The sequence below is a fragment of the Myxocyprinus asiaticus genome, chromosome 28 (assembly GCF_019703515.2).
Source record: "Myxocyprinus asiaticus isolate MX2 ecotype Aquarium Trade chromosome 28, UBuf_Myxa_2, whole genome shotgun sequence".
NCBI classification, from domain to species: Eukaryota; Metazoa; Chordata; class Actinopteri; order Cypriniformes; family Catostomidae; genus Myxocyprinus; species Myxocyprinus asiaticus.
In genome coordinates this window covers 35,632,833-35,659,556 of record NC_059371.1, presented here as the reverse complement: position 1 = coordinate 35,659,556, position 26,724 = coordinate 35,632,833, and the positions used below count along the sequence as shown (strand labels likewise).

The 26,724-nt window shown below is 36.9% G+C and overlaps 1 protein-coding gene across 1 annotated transcript in view; it reads right to left on the bottom strand.

Moving 5' to 3' along the window:
* Nucleotides 1-12,272: 12,272 nt before the first annotated feature.
* Nucleotides 12,273-26,724, bottom strand: part of LOC127418744 (probable phospholipid-transporting ATPase IIA) — a 71,633-nt gene continuing 57,181 nt past the window's right edge. Inside the window, exons 23-28 of the mRNA XM_051659513.1 lie at nt 26,269-26,424; nt 24,225-24,289; nt 21,680-21,788; nt 21,534-21,591; nt 18,051-18,254; nt 12,273-14,168 (exon numbers count right to left, since the gene is read on the bottom strand). Coding sequence (XP_051515473.1) covers nt 14,032-14,168; nt 18,051-18,254; nt 21,534-21,591; nt 21,680-21,788; nt 24,225-24,289; nt 26,269-26,424 — 729 coding nt within the window. The 3' untranslated portion in view covers nt 12,273-14,031. The remainder of the gene's footprint in view (nt 14,169-18,050; nt 18,255-21,533; nt 21,592-21,679; nt 21,789-24,224; nt 24,290-26,268; nt 26,425-26,724) is intronic.

Sequence of the window (26,724 nt, the reverse complement as noted above, 5' to 3'; positions counted from 1 at the left end):
AAGGTACACACAGTGACAGCAGGGTTTTAAAGGCACAGGGCTCGTTAAGTTTAAGTAGCCTACAGATTTATGAAATAGTATACTAAAGCTTACAATCTTGTTTGGCCCCTTATAGAACATAGTAATATGCAGTGGTCCTAAAAGTATTTGGACACTTAAGCAACATTTAAAAATGTATAAATGGATGTCTTTGCATTAGATAACAAAATATCAAACCAAGTGACATATACAGTATTTTAAAGAAAGAAAGCAAAACAGTCAAGCAAACATTTAACAAAAAGTTTCGTTTAAACAATGTTTAAAATTAGTTACAACCACTGAAATGATCTATGGGACTAGTAGGTTTGTTTTAGATGCCACTTGGTTTGGTATTTTGTTTGTAACGCAATAACATTAAGTTATTCTTTAGTGTTTGAATGCTTATTGAGGATACTGTATATGATAGCATATATATACACTGATCAGCCACAACATTAAAACCACCTGCCAAATATTTTGTAGGTCCCCCTCGTATTTCTGTAACTGCTGATCTCCTGGGATTTTCATGCAAAACAATCTCTAGAGTTTACTCCGAATGGTGCCAAAAACAAAAAACATCCAATGAGCAGCAGTTCTGTTGATGGAAATGCCTTGTTGATGAGAGAGGTCAGCGGAGAATGGCCAGACCGGTTCGAGCTGACAGAAGGGCTACGGTAACTCAGATAACCACGCTGTGCAATCATAGTGAGCAGAATAGCATCTCAGAATGCACAAAACTTCGAACCTTGAGGCGGATGGGCCACAACAGTAGAAGACCACGTCGGGTTCCACTTCTGTCAGCCAAGAACAGAAAACTGAGGCTGCAGAGGGCACAGGCTCACCAAAACTGGACAGTTAAAGACTGGAAACACATAGCCCGGTCTGATGAATCTTGAGTGTGGTAGAGATATAGGTAGAGATGGTAGGCCCACTGCAGCCTCAGCTTTCTGTTTTTGGCTGACATAAGTGGAACCTGACGTGGTCTTCTGCTGTTGTAGCCCATCCGCCTCAAGGTTCGACGTGTTGTGCATTCTGAGATGCTATTCTGCTCGCTACAGTTGTACAGAAGGGTAAGAAACCGAAGCCTTTCTGTCAACTTGAACCAGTCTGGCCATTTTCCATTGACCTCTGTCATCAACAAGGTGTTTCCATCCGCAGAACTGACGCACACTGGATGTTTTTTGTTTATGGCACCATTCTGAGTAAATTTTAGAGACTGTTGTGTGCAAAATCCCAGGGGATCAGCAGTTACAGAAATACTCAAACCAGCCCATTTGGCACCAACAATCATGCCACAGTCGAAATCATTGAGATCACATTTTTCCCCATTCTGATGGCTGATGTGAATTTTAACTGAAGCTCCTGACCCGTATCTGCGTGATTTTATGCATTGCACTGCTGCCACATGATGTTTAGATAATCATGCAGTTCCAATAAGTAGGTGTACAGGTGTACATAATAAAGTTGTCACTGAGTGTATATATTAGTAATATAATAAATAATTAAGTATAGAAATGAAAAAGCCTACAGGCTTTCATAATCATAAAGTACAGTGGTGAACAAGCTCAGCAAAATATACGTTGGCTCTTTCAGTACGAGTTGATTTAAGATTCTAATTATATACAGCTAATTTTCCAATGAAAATTTGTCAAAAGACTCAACTGACATCCAAGAAAGGTCATATTCAGAAAAACTGGACCAGTATTAGGGTTTTGGTTGAAATGACCCCATTTATACTCAGATACCTTGAAAATGTACCATGGAAAATATTGCATGGTTTATTTATTAAGTTTTCCCCCCTTTGAATCCCAAATATTGGACTACTATTGAAATTCTTCCAAAGGTTTCAAAGTTTATTTGACATGCTTAAAGGAATAGTTCACCCAAAAATGAAACTTCTCTCATCATTTACTCACTCTAATGCCACCCCAGATGTGTATGACTTTCTTTTTCTGCTGAGTACAATTGAAGATTTTTAGAAGAATATCTCAGCTTTGTACTGTAGGTCCAATAAATGAAAGAGAATGGTGACCAGAATTTTAAAGCTCCAAAACGCACATTAAGGCAGCATAAAAGTAATCTATAAGACTCAAATGTATTAATGTTTGGCAGTCAAGTGTTACTGAAAAGGTAATAATATTCATTCTTTTCTTTTTTTCACTTTTAAGTCTGCAAATCAAAATGTACCCAATTCACTTTCCTAATGCATGTACCTGGTCTTATTGTGCACAATTCTTCAGTGCAACATATATATGAACTTGCTCCATCTCTGAAATGACTTGTCTTTTTGACTAATGTCACGAATCCCTCATCCTCTTTCCTCCAACTAACTGGCTCCATTCTAATTGCATTTTTACAATCCAATCAATTCCTGATGAATAAAATAAAGTCCAGTCCTGATTTTTTCTTGCAAATTAGAATAGCCTATCCGGTTTCACCCGGATATAAGTCATATTTCAGAAGTCAAACAGTTGTAAACACTATTTCATGTTCACTTTACAATGCCAACATCTTTAATAGTAAAATAAGGTTTATTTATTAAAGAGATTAATATGCCTGTCAGTGTTTAAATGTTATCATAAACTGATAATGCCAGATTTAAATATCTAATGGTTTGAATGTGAATAATAACCAACAAAGTTTGCTCTTTAATCACTTATGATCATGAGTTAATGAAACACGGAATGCTGAGAAGTTCCAAGTCACATCAAATACAGTATGTGCAATTCGGTAAACCTAAGTAATAAATGTTTCACAGAATCTAATATAGCACATTAACAACTTCTTCCAGTGCCCAGCTGAGAAAGCTACTGAATCTGGGATGGCAAATGATGCCAAAATAAACTACACAAGGCTGTCGATTGAGGCCTGTTTGGCTTAACTCTGTTGTAAAGTTTATGCTGGAAAATTCTGTGATATGATACACTGACTTGTTTAAACATTCAAATGAATGAAGTGGTACTCTCAGTCTCACTGAATCCTATACTAACCTCTGGTTTTGTGAAAGATCAGAAGTGGACACTAACGGCAATAAACGACCAGTGTTGGGAAGTAAGAACTGACGTAACAAATGCAATATTTTTCTGTCGAGAGACAGTAGTGCAGTGTAATTTTTTCCAGTAACAAGATACTTTTTTCCAGCAAGTAACAGTTTAGCATGACAAAACGCTATGTTTGTCACATTAACAACTAAGTGAACTGAAGCAATAATCTCACACATGCTTAAAGACTATGTCCTCTCTCGCTCATATGAATGAAGCGTTGAGAATTCAGCTTTATTTCTTTGAAGTGGTTCATTTGAACAATTCAGTTAAATGAATCATTCCTAAAAATTATTAATATATTCCTTTGAATGTGTATTTTTTATAGTGTGTTGTGTTTTATCATTATATTTTTGACCTAAATTTAGAAATTAGGACATTGTATAGTTTTATTAGTTTATTAGTTTATTAATACGGTGGCCCGTATTAATAAACTAATAAACAAAATAAGCAAAGCAAATAAAAGCTGAAAAATGAATGGAACTAAACCAAAACACAACAAAATTAAGCCACAACCAAATGGAAAAGCCACAACACAGTGAAATTAAGTCACAACACAACAGAAAAGCAACAACACAACAAAATTAAGCCACAACACAATGGAAATAAACCACAACACAACAAAATGAAGCCACAACACATTGAAATTAAACAACAATACAACATAATTATGCCACAACTCAACTGAATTAAACCACAACACAATGGAAAAGCCACAACACAACACAATTAAGCCACTACACAATGGAAAAGCCAAAACACAATGGAAATAAGCCACAACACAATGAAATTAAGCCTTTTTTCTTAAATATTGATGGTAAAATATCTGATGGTAAAAGTAAATAGTTTCATTTGGTAGTGATATATTTAAAAGATATTGACTACTTAAATATCTTTCATGCAGCTTCAACATAGCTAACTTTATTTCTTCTTCAAAACAACAGCTTGACTGTAGATTTACTCAATTAAATCAGGAGAGGCTTGGACCTTGAGAAGCTACTGTTTCAAAGTAATTTTCCCAAAACTTGCTTAGACTCAAACCATTACCAATTCATTGTGCATTGCTTGTTGATGAACTAGATAAAAGAAGGGCAAGATGTCCACAACCTCCTTTTTGTTTTTATAGATCTTCCATAAAACCATGGTCCATTAAAGCATTTTTTTCAAATTGTAGAGCAAAAGTGATCAATACTGCTATTAGTATTGTCAGACCCAGTCTGATGCAAAGGAAACAGTGAGCATCAGATACTTTTTTGACTTTTGCTAATCAAGAGGGTGTTAAAGAAGACTACAGCAGAGAGACAGCTAACTAGGAACAAGCATGCGTTTTATAGGAGAGATCATCTTCCAGAAAGAGTGTCTTCTAGCAGATGTACATTCCTTTACTGTTACAGCACTCTTATGCAACCCAAATTATGAATGAGTAAATTAATACACCACAAGTTGGAGAAAAAGGAAACAAATCCTTCCAGACGATAGAATATGCAGTTCCATTTTTGCTTAAAGAACACACTTTTTCCAAGGTCATGCCGCAGTTTCCATCACCGTTTAGCAGCACACAGTTTGCGCTGTCTGGGTTAGAGTACTAAAGCATTTTAGTTTTCCAATTGCAACATTTATGTTTGGGCCTCGGACACTGGACGGAACTTTGATATGGAAATGATACTTTATGTCAAGTCCCATGAAGAACTGTCGGCATGTTTCGGAAAAGGGAAACCTCTGGGCTATGAGCTTGATCAGGTCCAACATTCCCTACCCTGTCATTTTACTTCCATAATGTGACCATACTGAGAAAAAATTATTTGTTATTAGTGCCATAACCTTTAATATATTAATGATAACCTGTATTAAATTACTACAGAGCAAATTAATACATTTTGATGAAAGATTACATAGACAATTATTATTATTTTTTATTTTATTTTTTGTTTCAAAAACATGTACCGATGAATTGTTTATTAGTCCGTTTTAAGAAAGATAATAGGGTCCATTTTGATTTCATGATGATTGTTCCACTGATATGGTAATTGTATTTACAGGACAAAATAGGTTACATGTGTTATGTAAAGATTGTGACTATGGATACTTTGATGGTTTGTTAAAAAATATTGTTTCACTTGGAAAAAAATGAAAAAAGCTGATGGATTGTTTTTACTCCATATGCATGGCTCAGAGCAAATTTTCAGACACACCGAAAGCATATCGTCCTCTCATACAAAAGGAATCTGTATAGAATTCCTAAATTTTCCAGCTGGAGCAGCGAAACTTAAACCTGTCCCCATCTGCCATTTTGGGATAACGAACAACTCATCTGTCAAGTTTGGGATTTTTTTCCATGGTAACCGAGAGGAGTGGTGACTAAGTGTTTTAATTAGACATTGATATCTGTCACCTATGAGTGATAGCTTCTACAATCCCCCTTGAACAATGTCTGAGAAAGAAAATGCAAGGAAAATTTTTGACAGCAGTTTATTACCTCGTAAAAGTCAAGCATTTTAATACTTTACACAAAGGACCACCAGCACAGTGGCTCCACAGTGGGCATGTTTCTTGTGGTATATTCCAAACTAACAATGAAGTTCATAATAAAAATAGCAATAATATCAACAGTTGACCAGTACTGGCTTTATTTGGAGCATGTGTAACCGGTCCTCCTTGACCCGCTCAGAGTAGGATTCAAACCGGTGTCAGCCGGCATGGAAGGCGGGTGTGCTAATGAGGAGGCTAAAGGCTATAGCCCCTAGCGTCAGTCGCTAGTGCGCCTCTTGAGGCCAGGGGAGTGAGGTTTACACATACCACACAGCTATCATGTACCAGCTGGCTCCTGTTACACTCATCCCCTTAAACCTGACTCCCACCCGGGTCACGGCACCACTGTAACCGGTCCTGCTCGACCCTTTCCGAACGGAATTCGAATTGGCGTCAGCTGGCATGGTAGGTGGGAGCGCTAAAGAAGAGGCTAAAGGCTACAGCCCCTAGCGTCATTCACCAGTACGCCTCTTGAGGCCAGGGGGAGTGAGGTTTACACATACTGCACAGCTATCATGTACCAGCTGGCTCCCGTTACACATGCAAGATACCCACAATGTTAAATTGTGATTCAGATCTATCAAAGAATTCCCAATCAACAGGATGCAGATCTTTAGACATTATAGTCATGTACAACAAAGGATGAAAGTGGGTGTTTATACATATACTGTACATAAACATATGGGTGTTTAAAAAAATTAATTATAATTACAGTATATATAATTGCAAAATTAATAACAGTAACATAAATGGGTGTTTTTTAGCACGTTGATATGCAGTTACTAAGGTGTTCTGGGTGGTTGTCCAGCTGTTGCTATGCAGTTGCTATGGTGTTCTAAGTGGTTTTCATCACGTTGCTAAGCGATTGCTAAAGTATTATAGGGGGTTCCTCGGGCATGGCTATGCAGCTATTATAGTGTTCTGAGTGGTTTTAACAAGTTGCTATGCAGTTGTTATGATGTTCTAGATGGTTGCCCAGGCATTGCTAGGCAGTTGTTATAGTGTTCTGAGTGATTTTCAGCACGTTGTCTTGCGGTTACTCTGGGTGGTTTCCCGTCATTGCTATGGAGTTTTTATGGTGTTCTGAGTGGTTTTCAGCCCATTGCTATGCAGTTGCTAAGGTGTTCTGGGTGGTTGATTGAGCATTGCTATGGTGTTCTGAGTGGTTTTCAGCCCATTGCTATGCAGTTGCTAAGGTGTTCTGGGTGGTTGATTGAGCATTGCTATGGTGTTCTGGGTGGTTACTCAGACATTGCTATGCAGTTGCTATGGTGTTCTGAATTGCTTTGTAGTTGCTAAAGTGTTCTTGGCGATTCCCTGGGCATTGTTATGTAGTTGCTATGGTGTGCTGAGCAGTTTTCAGCACATCGCTATGCGGTTGCTAAGGTGCTCTGGGTGGTTGCCTAGGCGTTGCTATACAGTTGCTATTGTGTTATGAGTGGTTGCCCAGGCATTGCTATGCAGTTGCAATGGTGTTCTGAGTGGTTTTTAGCACGTTGCTATGGGGTTGCTGTGGTGTTCTAGATGGTTGCCTGGGCATTGCTATGCAGTTGCTATGCTGTTCTGAATGGTTGCCCAGGCATTGCTATGCAGCATTTATAGTGTTCTGAATGGTTTTCAGCACATTGCCTTGTGGTAACTAAGGTGCTCTGGGTGATTGCCCGGCCGTTGCTATGAGGTTGCTATGGTGTTCTGAGTGATTTTCAGCATGTTGCCACAGTGATGTTCTGTGAGTCTCTATGATACTGTATTCTGGTACATAGATATGGCTTGGGTCCCACCTTCAATGCAAGTATTTGACATTTTTTTGCCTGTTCTAACGCCCGCTGAATGACAGTCGCAAGTGCAACTGCTCAGAAAAGTAAAACAACACTTTTTCTCAACATACTGCATTATTTTAGGTAACATTTATGTCTGTAGCACAAACAGTGTAAGAAGAATTACATGCTTAAGTTTAATACTTAGTGTTAGGAGTTTGTTCAAATGCCTAACCTTAAGTATAAGCAATATTGTTAGTGACACTTGCAATAGCAACACTCCAGCATCTCTGCATAATGTTTAGCAATATATTCTGCACTGCATCTCTTTATTACCATTGTACCAGAGGTGTGGTTATGATCACAATTACAAGAGAAAACCCTTAAGTCTATCTTTGTCCACAGAGGTAATGCCTTAATAACCAAATGAAAACATTCCAGCCTGTTGTGAGTATATAAATAGCTCTCTGCAGGGGTGTGAGACCAGGAAAATTTCTTTCTTAGTGATTTATCATCATAATCCTCTGTTAAGTGGAATACAACAGGCAAGTCTGGATCTGTCTGTTATGGTCTGATGGTTGTATGTTACATACAGTACTCTGTTGAAACAGCTAATGTGAAAAACTGTTCTCACACTGTCAGCCCTTCAGCAACATCATTTAAAGTTTTACAGTTTTACATACATACAGTAACCCCCAAAAGTACTTGGATATAAGCCACACGTACAAATGTAGGAATGCTATTGCACTAAATAACAAAACATTCTAAAGAAAGATAGCTCAAGCTTACTTAATACTTTTGGGGGCAACTGTATATATTTTCATCTTTAATTGTCTTTGCAACTTTACTTTCCCCTGTAACTCCTTTTATAAATTTGTGATTTCCATTTATTTTTTTATTTTATTTTTTGGAGCATGTAGAAATCACTTTTCATTGCCAGCAATCACTACTGTATGGTTTATTGTTGTGCATTTGATAAACTTTAACTTGGCTTTACTAAACGTAAATGTTATTGGTTTGAAATATAGCTAAAATTATGGAGAATTCAGTTAATTTTAAAAGTGCAGTTTAAGTAATTTCTTATAAACAAAATTTCATATTCATTACAGTAATGCAAAAAAACAAAAACAAAAAACAATTATGGTATATTATTTAAAGTTGTAAAATTAGAAATATATATTGTAGAAGTATTTGTTGTACTGGCTTTAATTTACTGTATGCTAATTATAAAAAAGCAAGATGTTATAGTGAAGAGAATAAGTTTTTCTTTTTTTTTATTCAAGTTTTGGTCATTTAAATTACGGCGATGCAATATTTGTGGAAAATGTATGAAGGCCAGATCCCACCAGAGATAAGAGAAGTAAAAAAAAAAGAAAAGGTAATTTTGACTTTTTATCTCACAACTTTATTTCTTGCAATTATGACACATTGCATAAATAAAGTCATGAAATAGTCACAATTAAGAAAAAAAAAGTGGCAAATGTGAGAAATCACATATACTACAGAACTCGCATCAGCGCGATATATACACTTGCAGCCATAATTTTGAAATAATGTACAGATTTTGCTGTTTCGGAAGGAAATTGGTACTTTAATTCACCAAAGTGGCATTCAACTGATCACAAAGTATACAGTGCATCTGGAAAGTATTCACAGCGCTTCACTTTTTCCACATTTTGTTATGTAACAGCCTTATTCCAAAATGGATTAAATTCATTATTTTCCTCAAAATTCTACAAACAATATCCCATAATGACAACGTGAAAGAAGTTTGTTTGAAATCTTTGCAAATTTATTAAAAATAAAAAACAAAAAATCACATGTACATAAGTATTCACAGCCTTTGCCATGACACTCAAAATTGAGCTCAGGTGCATCCTGTTTCCACTGATCATCCTTGAGACATTTCAACAACTTGATTGGAGTCCACCTGTGGTAAATTCAGTTGATTGGACATGATTTGGAAAAGCACACACCTGTCTATATAAGGTCCCACAGTTAACAGTGCATGTCAGAGCACAAACCAAGCCATGATGTCCAAGGAATTGTCTGTAGACCTCCTAGACATGATTGTATTGAGGCACAGATCTGGGGAAGGGTACAGAAAGATTTCTGCAGCATTGAAGGTCCCAATGAGCACAGTGGCCTCCATCATCTGTAAATGGAAGAAGTTTGGAACCACCAGGACTCTTCCTAGAGCTGGCCGCCTGGCCAAACTGAGCGATCGGGGGAGAAGGGCCTTAGTCAGGGAGGTGACCAAGAACCCGATGGTCACTCTGACAGAGCTCCAGTGTTTCTCTGTGGAGAGAGGAGAACCTTCCAGAAGAACAACCGTCTCTGCAGCACTCCACCAATCAGGCCTGTCTGGTAGAGTGGCCAGACGGAAGCCACTCCTCAGTAAAAGGCACATGACAGCCCACCTGGAGTTTGCCAGAAGGCACCTGAAGGACTCCCAGACCATGAGAAACAAAGATTGAACTCTTTGGCCTGAATGGCAAGCGTCATGTCTGGAGGAAACCAGGCACCGCTCATCACCTGGCCAATGCCATCCCTACAGTGAAGCATGGTGGTGGCAGCAGCATGCTGTGGGGATGTTTTTCAGCGGCAGGAACTGGGAGACTAGTCAGGATTGAGGGAAAGGTGAATGCAGCAATGTACAGAGACATCCTTGATGAAAACCTGCTCTAGAGCGCTCTGGACCTCAGACTGGGGCGAAGGTTCATCTTCCAACAGGACAATGTCCCTATGCACACAGCCAAGATAACAAAGGAGTGGCTACGGGACAACTCTGTGAATGTCCTTGAGTGGCCCAGCCAGAGCCCAGACTTGAACTTGATTGAACATCCATCCAACCTGATGGAGCTTGAGAGGTCCTGCAAAGAAGAATGGGAGAAACTGCCCAAAAATAGGTGTGCCAAGCTTGTAGAATCGTACTCAAAAAGACTTGAGGCTGTAATTGGTGCCAAAGGTGCTTCAACAAAGTATTGAGCAAAGGCTGTGAATACTTATGTACATGTGTTTTTTTTTTTTTTTTTAAATAAATTTGCAAAGATTTCAAACAAACTTCTTTCACGTTGTCATTATGGGGTATTGTTTGTAAAATTGAGGAAATGATGAATTTAATCCATTTTGGAATAAGGCTGTAACTTAACAAAATGTGGAAAAAGTGAAGCGCTGTGAATACTTTCCGGATGCACTGTAGTCAGGACATTACTGATGTAAAAAACAGCACCATCACTATTTGAAAAAAGCCATTTTTGATCAAATCTAGACAGGCCCCATTTCCAGCAGCCATTACTCCAACACCTTATCCTTGAGTAATCATGCTGAAGATTTCATACAAAGGTGTACATTACAGTCTTCAAAGACAAAGGACAACTGGCTCTAACAAGGTCAGAAAGAGATGTGGAAGGCCAGATGTACAACTAAACAAGAGGATAAGTACATCAGAGTCTCTAGTTTGAGAAATGGACACCTCACGTGTCCTCAGCTGACAGCTTCATTGAATTCTACCTGCTCAACACCAGTTTCATGTACAACAGTAAAGAGAAGACTCAGGGGTGCAGGCCTTATGGGAAGAATTGCAAAGGGAAAAAAACCCCACTTGAAACAGAAAAACAAAAAGAAAAGGTTAGAGTGGGCAAAGAAACACAGACATTGGACAACAGATAATTGGAAAAGAGTGTTATGGATCTTAACCCCATTGAGCTTTTGTGGGATCAGCTAGACTGTAAGGTGCGTGAGAAGTGCCTGACAAGACAGCCACATCTATGGCAAGTGCTACAGGAAGCGTGGCGTGAAATATCACCTGAGTATCTGGACAAACTGACAGCTAGAATGCCAAGGATCTGCAAAGCTGTCATTGCTGCACGTGGATATACTGTAATTTTATCAGAAAGATATTATGGGTATAGAAAAGAATCAGGGAGAAACATAAAGCATAAAGGAATTAAATATTTAGATCAGACGTGGGGCAGTAACTTAATTCAGAGTAATCTGCATGTTTCTGTGAAATAGTAAGTAATGTTCATTCTCAGACAGTTACAGATTTAGTGGATTTTATTAAGATTAAAATTTAGGTCAAAGGTACAAAAAAAAGAGGATGTTATATAAGTGGGTCTTCATTTTTTAGAAAAAGGAGAGAGGATGGTGGACTGATTTTATTGTGGGCTCATGAAACTTTTAAACAAGTGATGAAAGTGATAGTTAAAGAGATCACTTTCATAAACGTGTTTTTCACATTTACCCATCCTCATGTTGTTCCATACCAGTGACTTTCTTTCTTCTGTGAAACACAATATTGTCAGAATTTGCATTTAAACCTTAAATTATCAGTCAAAAAGTCTATCATTTTATGAAAAGCAGAGAATTCCATATTATTTATGTAATCTTTCTATTTGATGCATTTTGCAGCACACTTTTATAAAGTATAGACTGCTTACTTATAAATGTATCCAAAGTGTACATTAATTTGAGACTCCCCCTAATGGTAAAACATGGTGATATGCATTGTACTATTTAGTGTGTAGTATAAATTGTGCACAGTATGTGAATTTTCTGTATGTATTTAATATCTGAATGAATTACAACATTCTCTAAATGTGCAGCATAAAATCACACTATGCGCTTGACTTCACCTGGCATTTCCAGTGTGACAAATGAACCAAAAGTGATTAACTCATTTTTGGATTGCACTGCCAAAGTTACATGTAACACAAAATTAGATTAGAATAAAAATGAGGAAAAGATTGTAAAATAACCATTTTATTTCCTAAATAATCAATGGATGCCACTCGATATAATATATTTAGCGAGTGGCATCCAGTTATCAAGGAAATAAAATGGTTGTCAATTGTTTTTCCTTATTATATTATATTATTATAGTCGAGAACTGTTATATTTAAAAAAAACAAGCAGAAAATTGTTTAACAAAAGAAAATCTTTATTTTAACACCTCTTATCCTGAGACACGCTTGTCCCTTTTTTTGTTCTGGAAATATTAGAGTGCAAATCCCAACACAAATAGGGAGAAAAATAATAAATAAAAGCCATTTTTGTTATTTACAATTCAGTAGGTTACAATATATTACCAAATGAAAAGTAGTCATTTAACTGGCGTTTTACATAACCATAAAAAATTAAACCAAAAAGCAGTCCGGTGAAATTCATGGCATTCTGTCTACGTCTAGGTCCACATCACAATCTGTACAAATTCAGTTCCATGCAGGAAAAGCTGAAAATGACAATATCCAAAATAAATGTCAATTCAGTCAATTCAACAAAATAAGTTGTTTGAAAGTCAAAAATATGGCACAGTTAGCCAATAAACGTACTAAAAACACACAGACACAAACACTCTGATTAATGTTAAGCGCACATCACATTCTGAATCATTTATAAACACATGTTGTTGGGTTAAAGAGTTCTGGTAAATTTTTGGGTAAACTATCCCTTAAGAACACCACAAGAAAATGAAATTGAAAACTGATGCATCACAGGATTTGGCCCTTTAACCCATGATTAAAAGTTCTCTTTAAATACATGAGGATTTGTGTGGTTTTGTAATCGAGTGTAGGATCAAATGTCAGAACCCTGGTCTATGGGGGAGGTAGGGGTACAAAGTGACCATTTCTACATCAGAGATCACCACAAGAGTGGAAAAATATTACTATACAGACAGACAGAGTAACGTTAAAATAAAAGTATTTTATGGCACTGTATCATCCATGCTTATAGACACTATCTACTGCTATTTAAATACCTTGAAGCATACTTACTATTTGCACATGCACATCAAGTGCCAAATCACACACACAAACAAACAAACAAACACAAGTGTGATCCGAATACCCTTTTGAATGATCACACTATAATAATAGTATTTTTTGGGGTGTGCAACAGATTCTGTTCTCTGTTTTTATCCCGATCAAGCAATTTCAAGTCCCTTAAATCATCATATTCAGTAGTACAAAGTTTTCTAAAAGAAATAAAAAGGTACCAAAACACCATAAAACAACTTATTTAATTCCAGCTTTCTCTTTTCCATCTTAATTGTTCAAAATTCTCCTTTCTATGAGTATATAAATACAAAACAAATACATTTTCTAAACTTTAAATGCATAACAACAATATATTATTGTCAAGGAAAAACTTCCCAGATGAGCCTCCTTCGATGGCCCTTTGTCTCCTGGATAAATCCCAAAGTTAACCAAGTATGTTTAGTCTTCTTCAGTGAGAGTGAATCACTAAAGCTTAAAACAGCAGAGAAATAAGATGATTCATTTTGAATGACTCTCTGGGAGTCTGGTATTTAACACTGGGAGCATTGCAAATAGAATCAAAGACATTCTGTAGGTAAATCAAAAACGGCTATTTTAAAAACATAATAATAGAAGTTCCCACCAGAACCCACGGCGAATTAACATTCTGGGTAAGCCTACAAATTCACGTCAAGTCTGAATACCTTTATTGACTCTTCAACCAAAGAATCAGAGTCCAGGATGTTCTTATCAAACTTAATAGTCACACCTGTATTTTGTGTTATTGGAGTGCTCAGGTTAAAAGAACTGCACCAAACCAGGAGTTCTAGCAGTTTTAGTCATGTCTCAACTTTGTTAGAGGTGGAAGAGCTAGCCGGTCTGAGGCAAGTTTTTTTTTGCATTAGTCCTGGCAGGCAGCAGCGAACTTTAAGTGGTCAGTTTGGAGTAGCTCGGTGGGGAGAACCGTCGACGCAGATATTTGAGGATGTAGAGTGGCAAGCAGCTGACCAAAGTGATGGCGGTCACCTTCCACACGAAAGATAGGGTGGCGATAAAATACACATCTGTAAGAAAGAGGAATGATAATATTGTGTTAATGTTCATTGCATGTGAAGCAATTGTCAAGAACATGCTAGTTTAGCTACATGCTAAAATAAGGATCAACTGTTCTCTACCCTTTTGTAAGGGTCGAGAGAGGACCGTTAAGGCTCGACTTTTCTTAAACCTTGTAAAAGGGTACAGAAAAGAGCCTTAAGGCTTGACTGTTCTTGAGCCTTTTGAAAGGGTAAAGAAAAGAGCCTTGAGGATCAACTGCTCTTTAACCTTTTGAAAGTGTACAGAAAAAAGCCTTATGGATCAACTGTTCTTTACCCTTTTGAAAGGGTACAGAAGAGCACCTTAAAAATAATCAACTAACATGTTAAAGATAGTTTTATGAAGTATAGGGGCAGACAAAATTTAACACTATCGCTACCACCTGCCCACTTTTCAGTCATCTTTCATTTTGCCCATAGGGATTTCACAAAATCCTTCATAAAAGAGTTCTAAGCCATTAACCAAACCAACAAGCTCCGATGTGAATCACACCATTACAAAATTTGATTTGAAGAAAATATGTATTTGAAAATCTGACAAAAAGACAAAGGTACAAGACTTTGTAGTGTGTACTTACCATCTTTCATGAAGGAAAGAACAACAATCCCATAAAGCTTTGTGAATGACGTAATTGAATTAAAAACGATGGAAAATATAAAACTGTTTATTTTACGTTGTTTATTATAACTGTATAAACAAAACTTTTTTTATTGCAAAATATTCAGTATACTAACCGAAGTTTACTAAGCGTTCCTGTCAAAGCCTTTGTTTTATTCTTGTGTGTACCACTTAATTCCTGCTGAATAAGGCTTTGGTTCTCTTTTTAAACATTTATTCCCAGAAATGCAGGGAACAAAACCAAAACAGCTTGAGAAACAAACTCTCAGACCAAAGTCAAGTCAATACATGAGACTTGCATCAAAAAATGAAATGCAAGTGTTTTTATTAGATTCATAGGAACCAAGTCAAGAGTCTTTTGTTCTGGAATCGGACTACACTGGTCATGCTGTATGTTTTGCACTGTAGATTCATAGGAACCGGCTCAAGAGTTATTTGTACGGGAATCAAGCTTTAATGGTCATGCTGTACTGTTTGTTTCATGCAGTAGATTCAAAAGAACCTGCTCATAAAAGTTATATATTTGGGAATCAATCTACACTGGTCGTGCTGAATTTTTCTCGCTGTTGATTCAACAGCGATGTTGCAGTGCTTCTGAATGGAAGTATGAGTATTTTAGCACTGTGCCGTTTGGTAGAATGCAGCACATTAGAAAATAGTTAACGCTAAAAAATAGAACCGGTTTCCAACCCTAACGTTCAGTTGGTTACTCTCCAACACTAATGGGAACCCTGTACTTAGTCATGTAAAGTTTGAAAACGTGTATTTTTATATCATAAATATGTGAATCCTCACTTGATTTTCTTTTTAAGAAAGCAGAGACTGTCAAAACTGAGAACTACTCTGATAAACACAAGGACCTTGGCAAGGGTAGCATCAACCCAGCAGGAAATGAGAGCAGGCTTGTGGTATTTCCCTTCGCAGTTAGCTCTGTAGCTCTGTGTGCCGCTCTCTGGCAGCCTGGTGTGGTACACTGTTTTGCCTTTTTCACATATACAGGAAGAGAGGGCACTGCGGCCCTGGAATGCTTACTCAGGGAGGCCAATTTAATCTGTTCAAATTTCTCTCTCTCTGTGGAAAACAGGAACAATTTTTGTGGAATGTGGCCACATTCTTCACCTTGACATATCCGAAATTCTGATGTCAAAATAGTTCAGTAACAATAGGATGTAATGACGATAATAGGATATAAAGGAGTGGCAACACCTTGTCCAGAAACTTTTAGATATAAAACCACTAGTGAAGAAAACAAAGACAGCTGTTCATACACAAATAAAACACATGAGGGCCTGTATACATATGTGCTACTGTTTACTTTCCAAATAATTAGGGCCTGAGCACCGATGGTGCGAGGACCCTATTGTTCTTCTAGGTGTTTATAATTTTTTCCCAAATGAATCGCATTTTTGAGGGCCAAAACATAATTGAAAACTCATGAAACTTTGCACATGCATCAGAAGTGGCGAAAATCTGATATGGGTTTCAGAATTAGGTGTGGCAAAATGGCTTGATAGCGCCACCTACAAACTTTCAACGATGTCCGCTTTACGCTTTGTTTCACCTACACCTACGAAAATTGGTACACATGTGTAACACACCAATACCTACAAGAAAGGTCTCTTGGACCAATGCCCTAAACTCAACAGGAAGTCAGCCATTTTGATTTCAACTTTTGCTCAGTTTTTGCCATTTCCAGGCCTCATACTTTAACGAACTTCACCTAGAGATTTCATCAGATCTACTTCTTATTTAGTTATTCTAATCTAAAGGCCGTGGTGTTGCTAAATTGCAAAGCTTCTGAGTTTTCACTGCACGGCGTGGCCGTGACGGTCTGACAAATTTCGATGTTTCTCCGTGAAACAGGAAGTTGTTATAACTCATATATACAAAGTGCAATCTGCCCCAAACTTCACGTTTTTATAATAGTCCCAGCCTGAATACATCTACGTGCCAATATTCAGTTATAGTCATAGCGCCACCTACTGGCAACAGCCAATTCCAGGTCTTGTACTTTAACAAACTCTTGCTAGAGATTTCATCAGATCTACTTCATATTTGGTTATTCTAATCTAAAGGCCTTGGCGATGCTAAATTGTGAAGTTTTTGAGTTTTGACTACACGGTGTGGCCGTGATGGTCTGACAAATTTCGATGTTTCTCTGTGAAACAGGAAGTTGTTATAACTCATATATACAAAGTCCAATCTGCGTCTGATAATAGTCCCGGCCTGAATAAATCTACGTGCCAATATTCAGTTATAATCATAGCGCCACCTAATGGCAACAGCCAATTCCAGGTCTTGTACTTTAATGAACTCTTCCCAGAGATTTAATCAGATCAACATTATATTTAGTCAGTCTTAACCTAAAGGCCTTGGTGATGTTAAATTGCAAAGCTTTTGAGTCTTCGTTGAAGGGCGTGTCCGTGGGGGCCTGACAAAGTTTGATATGAAACAAGTCACATTTTTGAGGCCTGAACATGCTCGAAAACTCATGAAACTTTGCACACATCTCAAAAGTGGGGAAAATTTACATCTGGTTTTAGAATTAATTGTGGCAAAATGGCTCGATAGCGCCACCTACAAAATTTCAATGAAGCAGCTCTCACGCCACGTTTCACCTACACGTAAGAAAATTGGTAGGCGTATGTAACATGTCAACACGTACAAAAAGTCTCTTAGAACCATATCCTAAACCCAACAGGAAGTCAGCCATTGTAATTTATCTCTTAAATTTTTGCTCAGTTTTTGCCATTTCCAGACCTCGTACTTTAACGAACTCCTCCTAAAGATTAAATCAGATCAACATCATATTCAGTCAGTCTAATCTAAAGGCCTTGGTGATGCAAAATTGCAAAGCTTTTGAGTTTTTTTTTTAGTGGTGTCCTGACTAAGTTCGATGTTTCGTCATGAAAAAGGAAGTTGTTATGACTCAAACATAAAATGTCCAATCTGCTCCAAACTTTACATGTTTTATAAGAGTCCCGGCCTGAATACACCTACGTGCCAATATTCAGTTATAGTCATAGCGCCAACTACTGGCAACAGGAAATTACATGTTTTACACTGTGATACGCTCTTAACAACATTTAAGTGCTAAAAAATAAAATAAAAATTGGAGTGGCATTCCCCTGGCACAGCAGCCCCAATGTGCACCAGGGTGCGAGGGCCCGTTCATCGCTGCTTGCAGCTTTAATTTTTGTTGCTACTGTATTAGTGCGCACCAAATTACTCACCAATGAACTCATGCAAGAAGACGAGAGATGCGATGTAGCAGGCCAGACTGAGGAGCTCGGCTACGATCATTAACCAGTGCCATGTCTGCACGGTCAACGCCACCATCAGTAGCTCAGTCAGGATCAGAGAGGTGAATGAGATTGCCACGATGTGAACAAACTCTGACTCGAACAGCAGCAGAGCTCCATACATGATGATGCTGCCTGTAGAGTCACAGTACAGATATATTACAACCAGCAATAAGAACTATAGTATGGTCATGCTATAGGACCTATATCATTATAATGAGCAATTAAGTAATGAAATAAGCAATATGTCTTATTTGCGTGTGATACACCTTCTTTTATTTTATTAGCCCTGAAGACAAAAAACATTATATATCTTTAAATTTAAGAATTTTTAATAATTATTTTAATATAAAATGTAATTATTTAAGTATTTTAAAAATATATGTTTTATTTTTTATTTTATTTTTTTCTCCCTAATTTGGCATGCCCAATTCCCAATGTGCTCTAGGTCCTCCAGGTGGCGTAGTGATTCGCCTCAATCTGGGTGGCGTAGGATGAATCTCAGTTGCCTCCGTGTCTGAGACTATCAATCCGCGCATCTTATCACGTGGCTTGTTGAGAGTGTTACCGCGGAGACATAGCACGTGTGGAGGCTTCACGATATTCTCCGCGACATACACGCACAACTCACCACGTGCCCCACTGAGAGCGAGAACCACATTATAGCGACCACGAGGAGGTTAACCCAACGTGACTCTACCCACCCTAGCAACCGGGCCAATTGGTTGCTTAGGAACCCTGACTGGAGTCACTCATCACGCCCTAAATTCGAACTTGCGACTCCAGGTGTGGTAGTCTGTGTCTTTACTCGCTGAGCTACCCAGGCCCCCAAAAATATATATTTTTAACATAATTATTTTTTACTCAAATAATGGTAATATTTTAATTAATGTTAAATATGTAAAATAAATAAAATGGATAATTTGCAAAAACAAAATATTATTAATACAAATAATATATTAATATCAAATAATAACATTTAATTAAGTAATAGTTTAAATTGTACTTAAATGTAAAATATATGAATAATATATTATTAATATTTTATTGTTAATTATCGTTATTAATATAATTATATATATATATATATAGAAAACATAAATATTAATAGACTTTAAAATAATTATCTTTAATGAGCCTTTAACAATCATTATATAATTCTTAACAGATCAGTGGTTGATGTACATTGAAATATCAGTATATCTGAAAGCATCACAAATTTAATAACATTTCTAACTATTTGAATGCACATGAACAACTGATGCCGTATTCACAAAGATTTCTCCAAAGAGTTCCTAGCTAAGAGTTTTTGCTTAAAAGCTATTCACAAAACTGCTAAGAGCAAGAATTACTAAGAAAATCTTAAAATTTAAGAGCAAGGCGGAGTTGACCTCGTTGCTATGGATGATGTCACATTTTATGAGCGCGCTCTTTTAAATCGACTAAAGTGATTGGTAGACAGGGAAATGCTATTTCTCAGCAAATTTGTCATAGACAGATAGCGGGATAGGCCTATATATAACGGTTGGTTCGTTGATTGGTTGATTGATTGAGTGATTGATTGTTTGTTTTTTTCGGTTGATGAATATTTGTTCATCCTGTGTTGGTGCAATATAACAAGCGCACGTCCCGTCTACTGTATCAGCTACAACGGTGAGCCCCGCGATGGCCATTAATACCGCCTTTTTCTCTGAAGTAAACACGCATCCACAAGAAAACACATCAATTGTCGGATGATGTGCGGTCGGGAGCGGGCATATATAGTTTGTTTGATAGATAATTTTGCATACGGATGACAGAAATTCCCAATTCATCCTCAATACACAGTTTCATTTTGCCTGTGGCCAGAAAGCGCAAAGTTGTCAATTTCTCTCCGGTGTAATTGGGTTGTTTTGGTTCGTTGGAGAGTTAACTGCATCTCTAACTAACTTTGCAATAATGAAAACACAGCAATTTAGACGATACCTTTTTTAAAGGTCAATGTCAATATTATATAACATTATAATGTTCTATTATTAAAATACATCCACTCAACTGCGATCCAGACGATACCTTTTTAAAAGGTTTATATAATAACAATATTCTAAAACATTGTTTTTATGTAAATTGACGACAGAAGGCATGCTTTGGATCATTTGCGAGTCACTCTTAGGGATTTAAAAGTCCTCAGGAGGACTTCTAAGCTGTGGTTGGTTTAGGAGCTACTTTTAGCGTTAAAATGCTTCATGAATTACTCTTAGATGAAAATTTTACGAGTCGTAAAATTAGGAGTGACACGCCCCTAATCTGTAAGAGTTTCCGCGTTAGTTACATTTCCGCGTTAGGAGCTACTTTTAGCCTTAAGATTTTTTTGTGAATACGGGCCCTGATCTGTTAAGGATTATATAATGCAATGACTTTTAATGTTATTAATAAAACGTTGTCCTTTTTTTTTTTATTTGAAGTCACGGGCAAAGACTATTATTGGTTGAGGTTTTTTTTATTTTTTTATCATTATTTCCTTGCAAATTGAATGAGTACCCTCTAAGAGTTCGTGTCAGTTTTGGCTGCACATGTATGAGAGAGGTCAACACAATAAAAAAAGTATTAACTTTTTACTAAAAGCATTCACTTTACAAGACTCAGCAAATATGTGCAATCTCAGGAATTGAAAGAGCACTTCATCGGATTTAACTTTTTTGTAACAGAACTTCCTGTCCTGAAGTGTTATTTTGACCTTTGCCCTCAAAAACAAAAACTACTCCAATTAAAAAAACATATTTGATAAATAAATGAAATATCGAAATGACTACATTGAAGGCAACCATATAACCATGCTACAGTTTGGAGAAATAAAAACTAAGCCAATTTAAGGGAAAAAAGAAGACCAGAAAAACCTGCATTTGGGTGAAAACAACTCATTGACAGAGATAAATAATATGGGATATATACGACATCTCTTTTCAAAACAAGCTATAAAAGAAGGCAGGGAATACACAATGAAGTCTAAAACAAACAGAATCTCCCTACAGACAAATGAAATGCCCACACACAAAAAGACTGGGGTGGAGCGCCCAAAGATTCTAGTTTCATCACAAAAAGCAATCCTAGAAAACCACCCTGGCTTACTCTGCTTTTGTAGCCAAAGACACAAATAAACAATTCAGTCCAGGCGTGCGAAAACACGTGCATGGGTTTTGTTAGGAAGAAACAACATTCACAACAAGTGTCGGTGGTGTGAGATAGTCTCTTGATTTGGAGTTATCCTGTTTTCTTAACAAGCCTCGGAAATGACTTTGCAAACAAAGTAATGCTTCAGTCAGAACTAGACATAAATGGTCTACTCAATTTAAAACACAACTACTTGTTGAGTGAAGGTTGCTTGTCAATTCATGTGTTACACCATATGGTAAAATAACCAGATGTTTTACTTACCTTGGTAGATACTGATCAACACCCATATTAAGAAGGTTTTGAACGAGAGAGGCCGTCCCTGAAATTAATGACAAGTACTATGTTTACAAAAAAGTAAGTAACTACACAGTTTCAGGTTCATTTGCTGATGTTCAGCTCTTAGCTACCTTAAGAAGATCCTTATAAAGTTCTGGATATAGCATGGCCACCTCTGACTTGACATCTTTATCCAAAACAAGGGAGAAAACAGGGAACATGGTGTAGATAGTGGAGTACCTTTGGAGCAAATGGACATTTAAACATTTTAATATAATAAAGCTTTTAAGGTCAACAAATCATGAAAAACTGTCAGCAGCCACACTTTTGGTGATCATTGACAATTTAACCACTAAATTGTAACTTTTTTGACCAAAATAACAGAAAAAGTTTTGACCAATGAATTCCATTACCTAGTCGTTCATGATTATGGGTTAAGCAAAAAAATATTATTAAATACAAAAAATAATGAAAAATGTGTGTGTGTGTATATATATATATATACACACACACACACACACACCGATCAGCCACAACATTAAAACCACTTGCCTAATATTGTGTAGGTCCCCCTCGTGCCGCCAAAACAGCGCCAACCCGCATCTCATAATAGTATTCTGAGATGATATACTTCTCACCACAATTGTACAGAGTAGTTATCCGAGTTACCATAGACTTTGTCAGTTCGAACCAGTCTGGCCATTCTCTGTTGACCTCTCTCATCAACAAAGCATTTCCGTCCGCAGAACTGCCGCTCACTGGATGCTTTTAGTTTTTGGCACCATTCTGAGTAAATTCTAGAGACTGTTGTGTGTGAAAATCCCAGGAGATCAGCAGTTACAGAAATACTCAAACCAGCCCATCTGACACCATCAATCATGCCATGGTCCAAATCACTGAGATCACATTTTTTCCCCATTCTGATGGTTGATGTGAACATTAACTGAAGCTCCTGACCCATATCTGCATGATTTTATGCACTGTACTGCTGCCACACGATTGGCTGATTAGATAATCACATGGATGATTGATGGTGCCAGATGGGCTGGTTTGAGTGTTTCTGTAACTGCTGATCTCCTGGGATTTTCACACACAACAGTCTCTTGAATTACTCAGAATGGTGCCAAAAACAAAAAGCATCCAGTGAGCGGCAGTTCTGTGGATGGAAACGCCTTGTTGATGAGAGAGGTCAACAGAGAACAGCCAGACTGGTTCAAACTGACAAAGTCTATGGTAACTCAGATAACTACTCTGTACAATTGTGGTGAGAAGAATATCATCTCAGAATGCTATTCTGAGATGCGGGATGGCGCTGTTTTGGCAGCACGAGGGGGACCTACACAATATTGGTTTTAATGTTGTGGCTGATCGGTGTATATACAGTTGTGCTCAAAAGTTTGCATACTCTGGCAGAAATTGTGAAATTCTGGCATTGATTTTGAAAATATGACTGATCATGCAAAAAAACTGTCTTTTATTTAAGGATAGTGATCATATGAAGCCATTTATTATCACATAGTTGTTTGGCTCCTTTTTAAATCATAATGATAACAGAAATCACCCAAATGGCCCTGATCAAAAGTTTACATACCCTTGAATGTTTGGCCTTGTTACAGACACACAATGTGACACACACAGGTTTAAATGGCAATTAAAGGTTAATTTCCCACACCTGTGGCTTTTTAAATTGCAATTAGTGTCCGTGTATAAATAGTCAATGAGTTTGTTAGCTGTCACATGGATGCACTGAGCAGGCTAGATACTGAGCCATGGGGAGCAGAAAAGAACTGTCAAAAGACCTGCGTTACAGGATCATGGAACTTTATAAAGATGGAAAAGGATATAAAAAGATATCCAAAGCCTTGAAAATGACAGTCAGTACTGTTCAATCACTTATTAAGAAGTGGAAAATTCGGGGATCTCTTGATACCAAGCCAAGGTCAGGTAGACCAAGAAAGATATCAGCCACAACTGCCAGAAGAATTGTTCGGGATACAAAGAAAAACCAGCAAACCAGCAAACTGACAATGGCAAGCGATGAGCCTGTAAGTTGATCAGCTAATGTATACGTTTTTATTGTATGCAAATTATAAACCAGCTCATGTAGATGTTTTATAACTCACTGTTTGCCCACTAACTTGTTTCAAATCTGGAAACCCGGGGTGTCGAAATACTATTGGGAAATGGGCAGTGAGTGGGATCACACAGGCCAAAACACAAACAGAAATTCCGGCCTGGAATGGACATTTCAAAGTAGAATATACTAGCTGTAGCATTGTTTTTGGAGAAGCCAGTATTTCAACTTAGCATGTTTCCTAAATCTCTGATAACATATGATCATTTTATACTTTAGCACAGTAAATATATTACATATTACACCTTTAAAGGTTTTTGGTGAAAATTCTGCTTTTCTCTAACTATCCTGAACGCTTGCTGATAAGTTTCATCATTTATGCTGAATTGATTAAGACTCAAGCATGTCCACTTTTAACCCTTGCTCGTTTCAAGCATGACAAAGAATCTTTTGATGCGTGTCGGCTTTAACATTCTTATTCTTGCTCAGTGGCCATGACTCTTGGATGGAAAAGACCCTAAAATGTCAGAGCTGTCTGAAACACATGGTTGAAATGCCAGTGAGATTTTACTGAGAGTAAATGAGTCATCCCTCACACTCACCCGATAATGAGAAAGCCTTGATACAGCGGAACGGATGCAAAGTAGAAGACAGAGGAGAACACGGCCTGTGTGGAGACATGAGACAAGAACATCAGGACTGGGGAGAGAAGGCAGCAGGCAGCTGGAGCCATGTCATTCTATTAGATCCTATAGATTCTATTATGAAAAGTATTGTGATGGTACCATGGACATGGTGTAGTGATGGTATCAGATGATAATACCATGGTAATTTGATATATACCATGGTACTGAATGATTACAATATTTATGTGCCATGGTATGTGTCCAATGAACCAAGGTATTGCCATGATGCAATAATAGTATTTTTAAAAAAAGCATGGTAATTATGTTTTTGTAATTATCAGGTACTACCATGGTACAATCCCAAAAACATGGTTATAATGTTTTACGTAACATGTAAAAAAAGAAATGCAGTATTACCATGGTATATGTCCAAAAAATGTGGAAATACCATTGTACATGTATTAAAAATATGGTGTTACAATAGTATGTGTCCAATAAACCAAGGTATTACCATGGTACAATCCAAAAAAACATGGTATTAATGTTTTTATTACATTTTAATAAACATTATTACCATAATATAATACATGGTTATAATGTTTTTGTAACATGGTATGTGTAAAAAACAAAACAATAAACATGGTATTACCATGGTATGTGTCCAATGAACCAAGGTATTGCCATGATGCAATAATAGTATTTTTTAAAAAAGCATGGTAATTATGTTTTTGTAATTTGGTATTTGTAAAAAAAAATTTTTTTTAGCATTACCACTACCACAGTACATGTACAAAAACATGGTAATACCATGATACATGTACTAAAACATGGTATTACAATGCTTGGTCCAATAAACCAAGGTATCACCATGGTACAATGAAAAAAAAACATGGTAATAATGTTTTTATAACATGGTATATGTCAAAAATGAGGTATTACCATGGTATATGTCCAGAAACATAGTAATACCATGGTACATGTACTAAAAATACGGTGTTACAATAGCATGTGTCCAATAAACCAAGGCATTACCATGGTACAATCCCAAAAACAAGGTAATAATGTTTTATTACATAGTAATAAACATTTTTACTGTAATATAATACACGGTAATAATGTTTTTGTAACATGGTATATGTCAAAAAAGCATGGTATGTCCATTGTATGTGTCCAAAAAACCAAGCTTTTTTTATTTATTTTTTAAAAAAAAAAGGTAATAATGTTTTTGTAAAAAGGTATTTGTAAAAAATAAAAAATAAATAAAAATTGCATTATCATGGTACATTTCCAAAAACATAGTATTACCATGGTACATGTATGTTCTAAAACATGGTAACACAATGGTATGTGTCCAATAAAACAAGGTATTGCCATGGTACAATTAAAAAAAACTTGATGGTAAGATTTTATTTTACAGTGTCCGTATTACACATATTACATATTACTATTATTAATTACTATAGTAATAACAATAACAATGCAGTAATACCATGGTGCATATAAAAAACATGGTAAAACCATGGCATGTGTTCAATAAATCAAAGTAACACCATGGTACAATCCAAAAAACATGGTAATAGTATTTTTGTAACATGGTATATGTAACATGGTAATACCATGGTATAGGTCAGAAGAAATTTGTTTTATACCATGGTAATTCCATGTTTTATGGACATAATACCATTATGTGTCCAAGAAACTAAGGTAATCATGTTTTTGTACCATGGTATATGTAATAAAACACAGTATTACCAACATATGTCCAAAAACCATGGTACTACTATTGTTCACAATAAATTACATTATTCCAAAACACCTTAATGAACATACAATACAGTTTTTTACTAAAGACAGCATTATAGAAATTGTAATGGCTGTTATACCATTATATAAGTGGTGCAGCTTTGCCCAACGTAAGTCTATCTTTTTTAAGACTCAAAAACTCATTACACTGTGTGCTACTGGACATAATTAATGTGCTACTGGTGGATAATTATACAAGCAGACACACACACACTACCTGCATGGTACTGATGCATAGACTTCGGTGAATAACAAACTGACTGAGTGCGGCGGAGCGTTTGTAGCTGTTTCTGCCGTGTACCATCAGCAGTCTGCCCAAGTATTTAAACTGAGTGATGGAGAAATCGGCCGCCAGAGACGCCTGCTTCCCTTCCTGCCAGCACAGACAAATAAACAAATAGGTCATACCGCTTACCAACACGTTTCAGACCATGAGAGAGATTTCTTTCTAAATTCAACCATGCTATATTAAGCATCTTAGGGCCATTGAATTGGGTTTGTGTTTAGGACTGACCGACAGCACACAGAAAAGTCCCACGGAACCACGCCAATTCAATCAAGGTTTAAGCGGCGTTAGTCATAAATGACTCAATATCAATTAGCCATCCCATAAAGCTTGCTTGGCCCACCACAACTTGGTCAACCTTGTCTTTGAGGTTTTTCAAGTACGTTT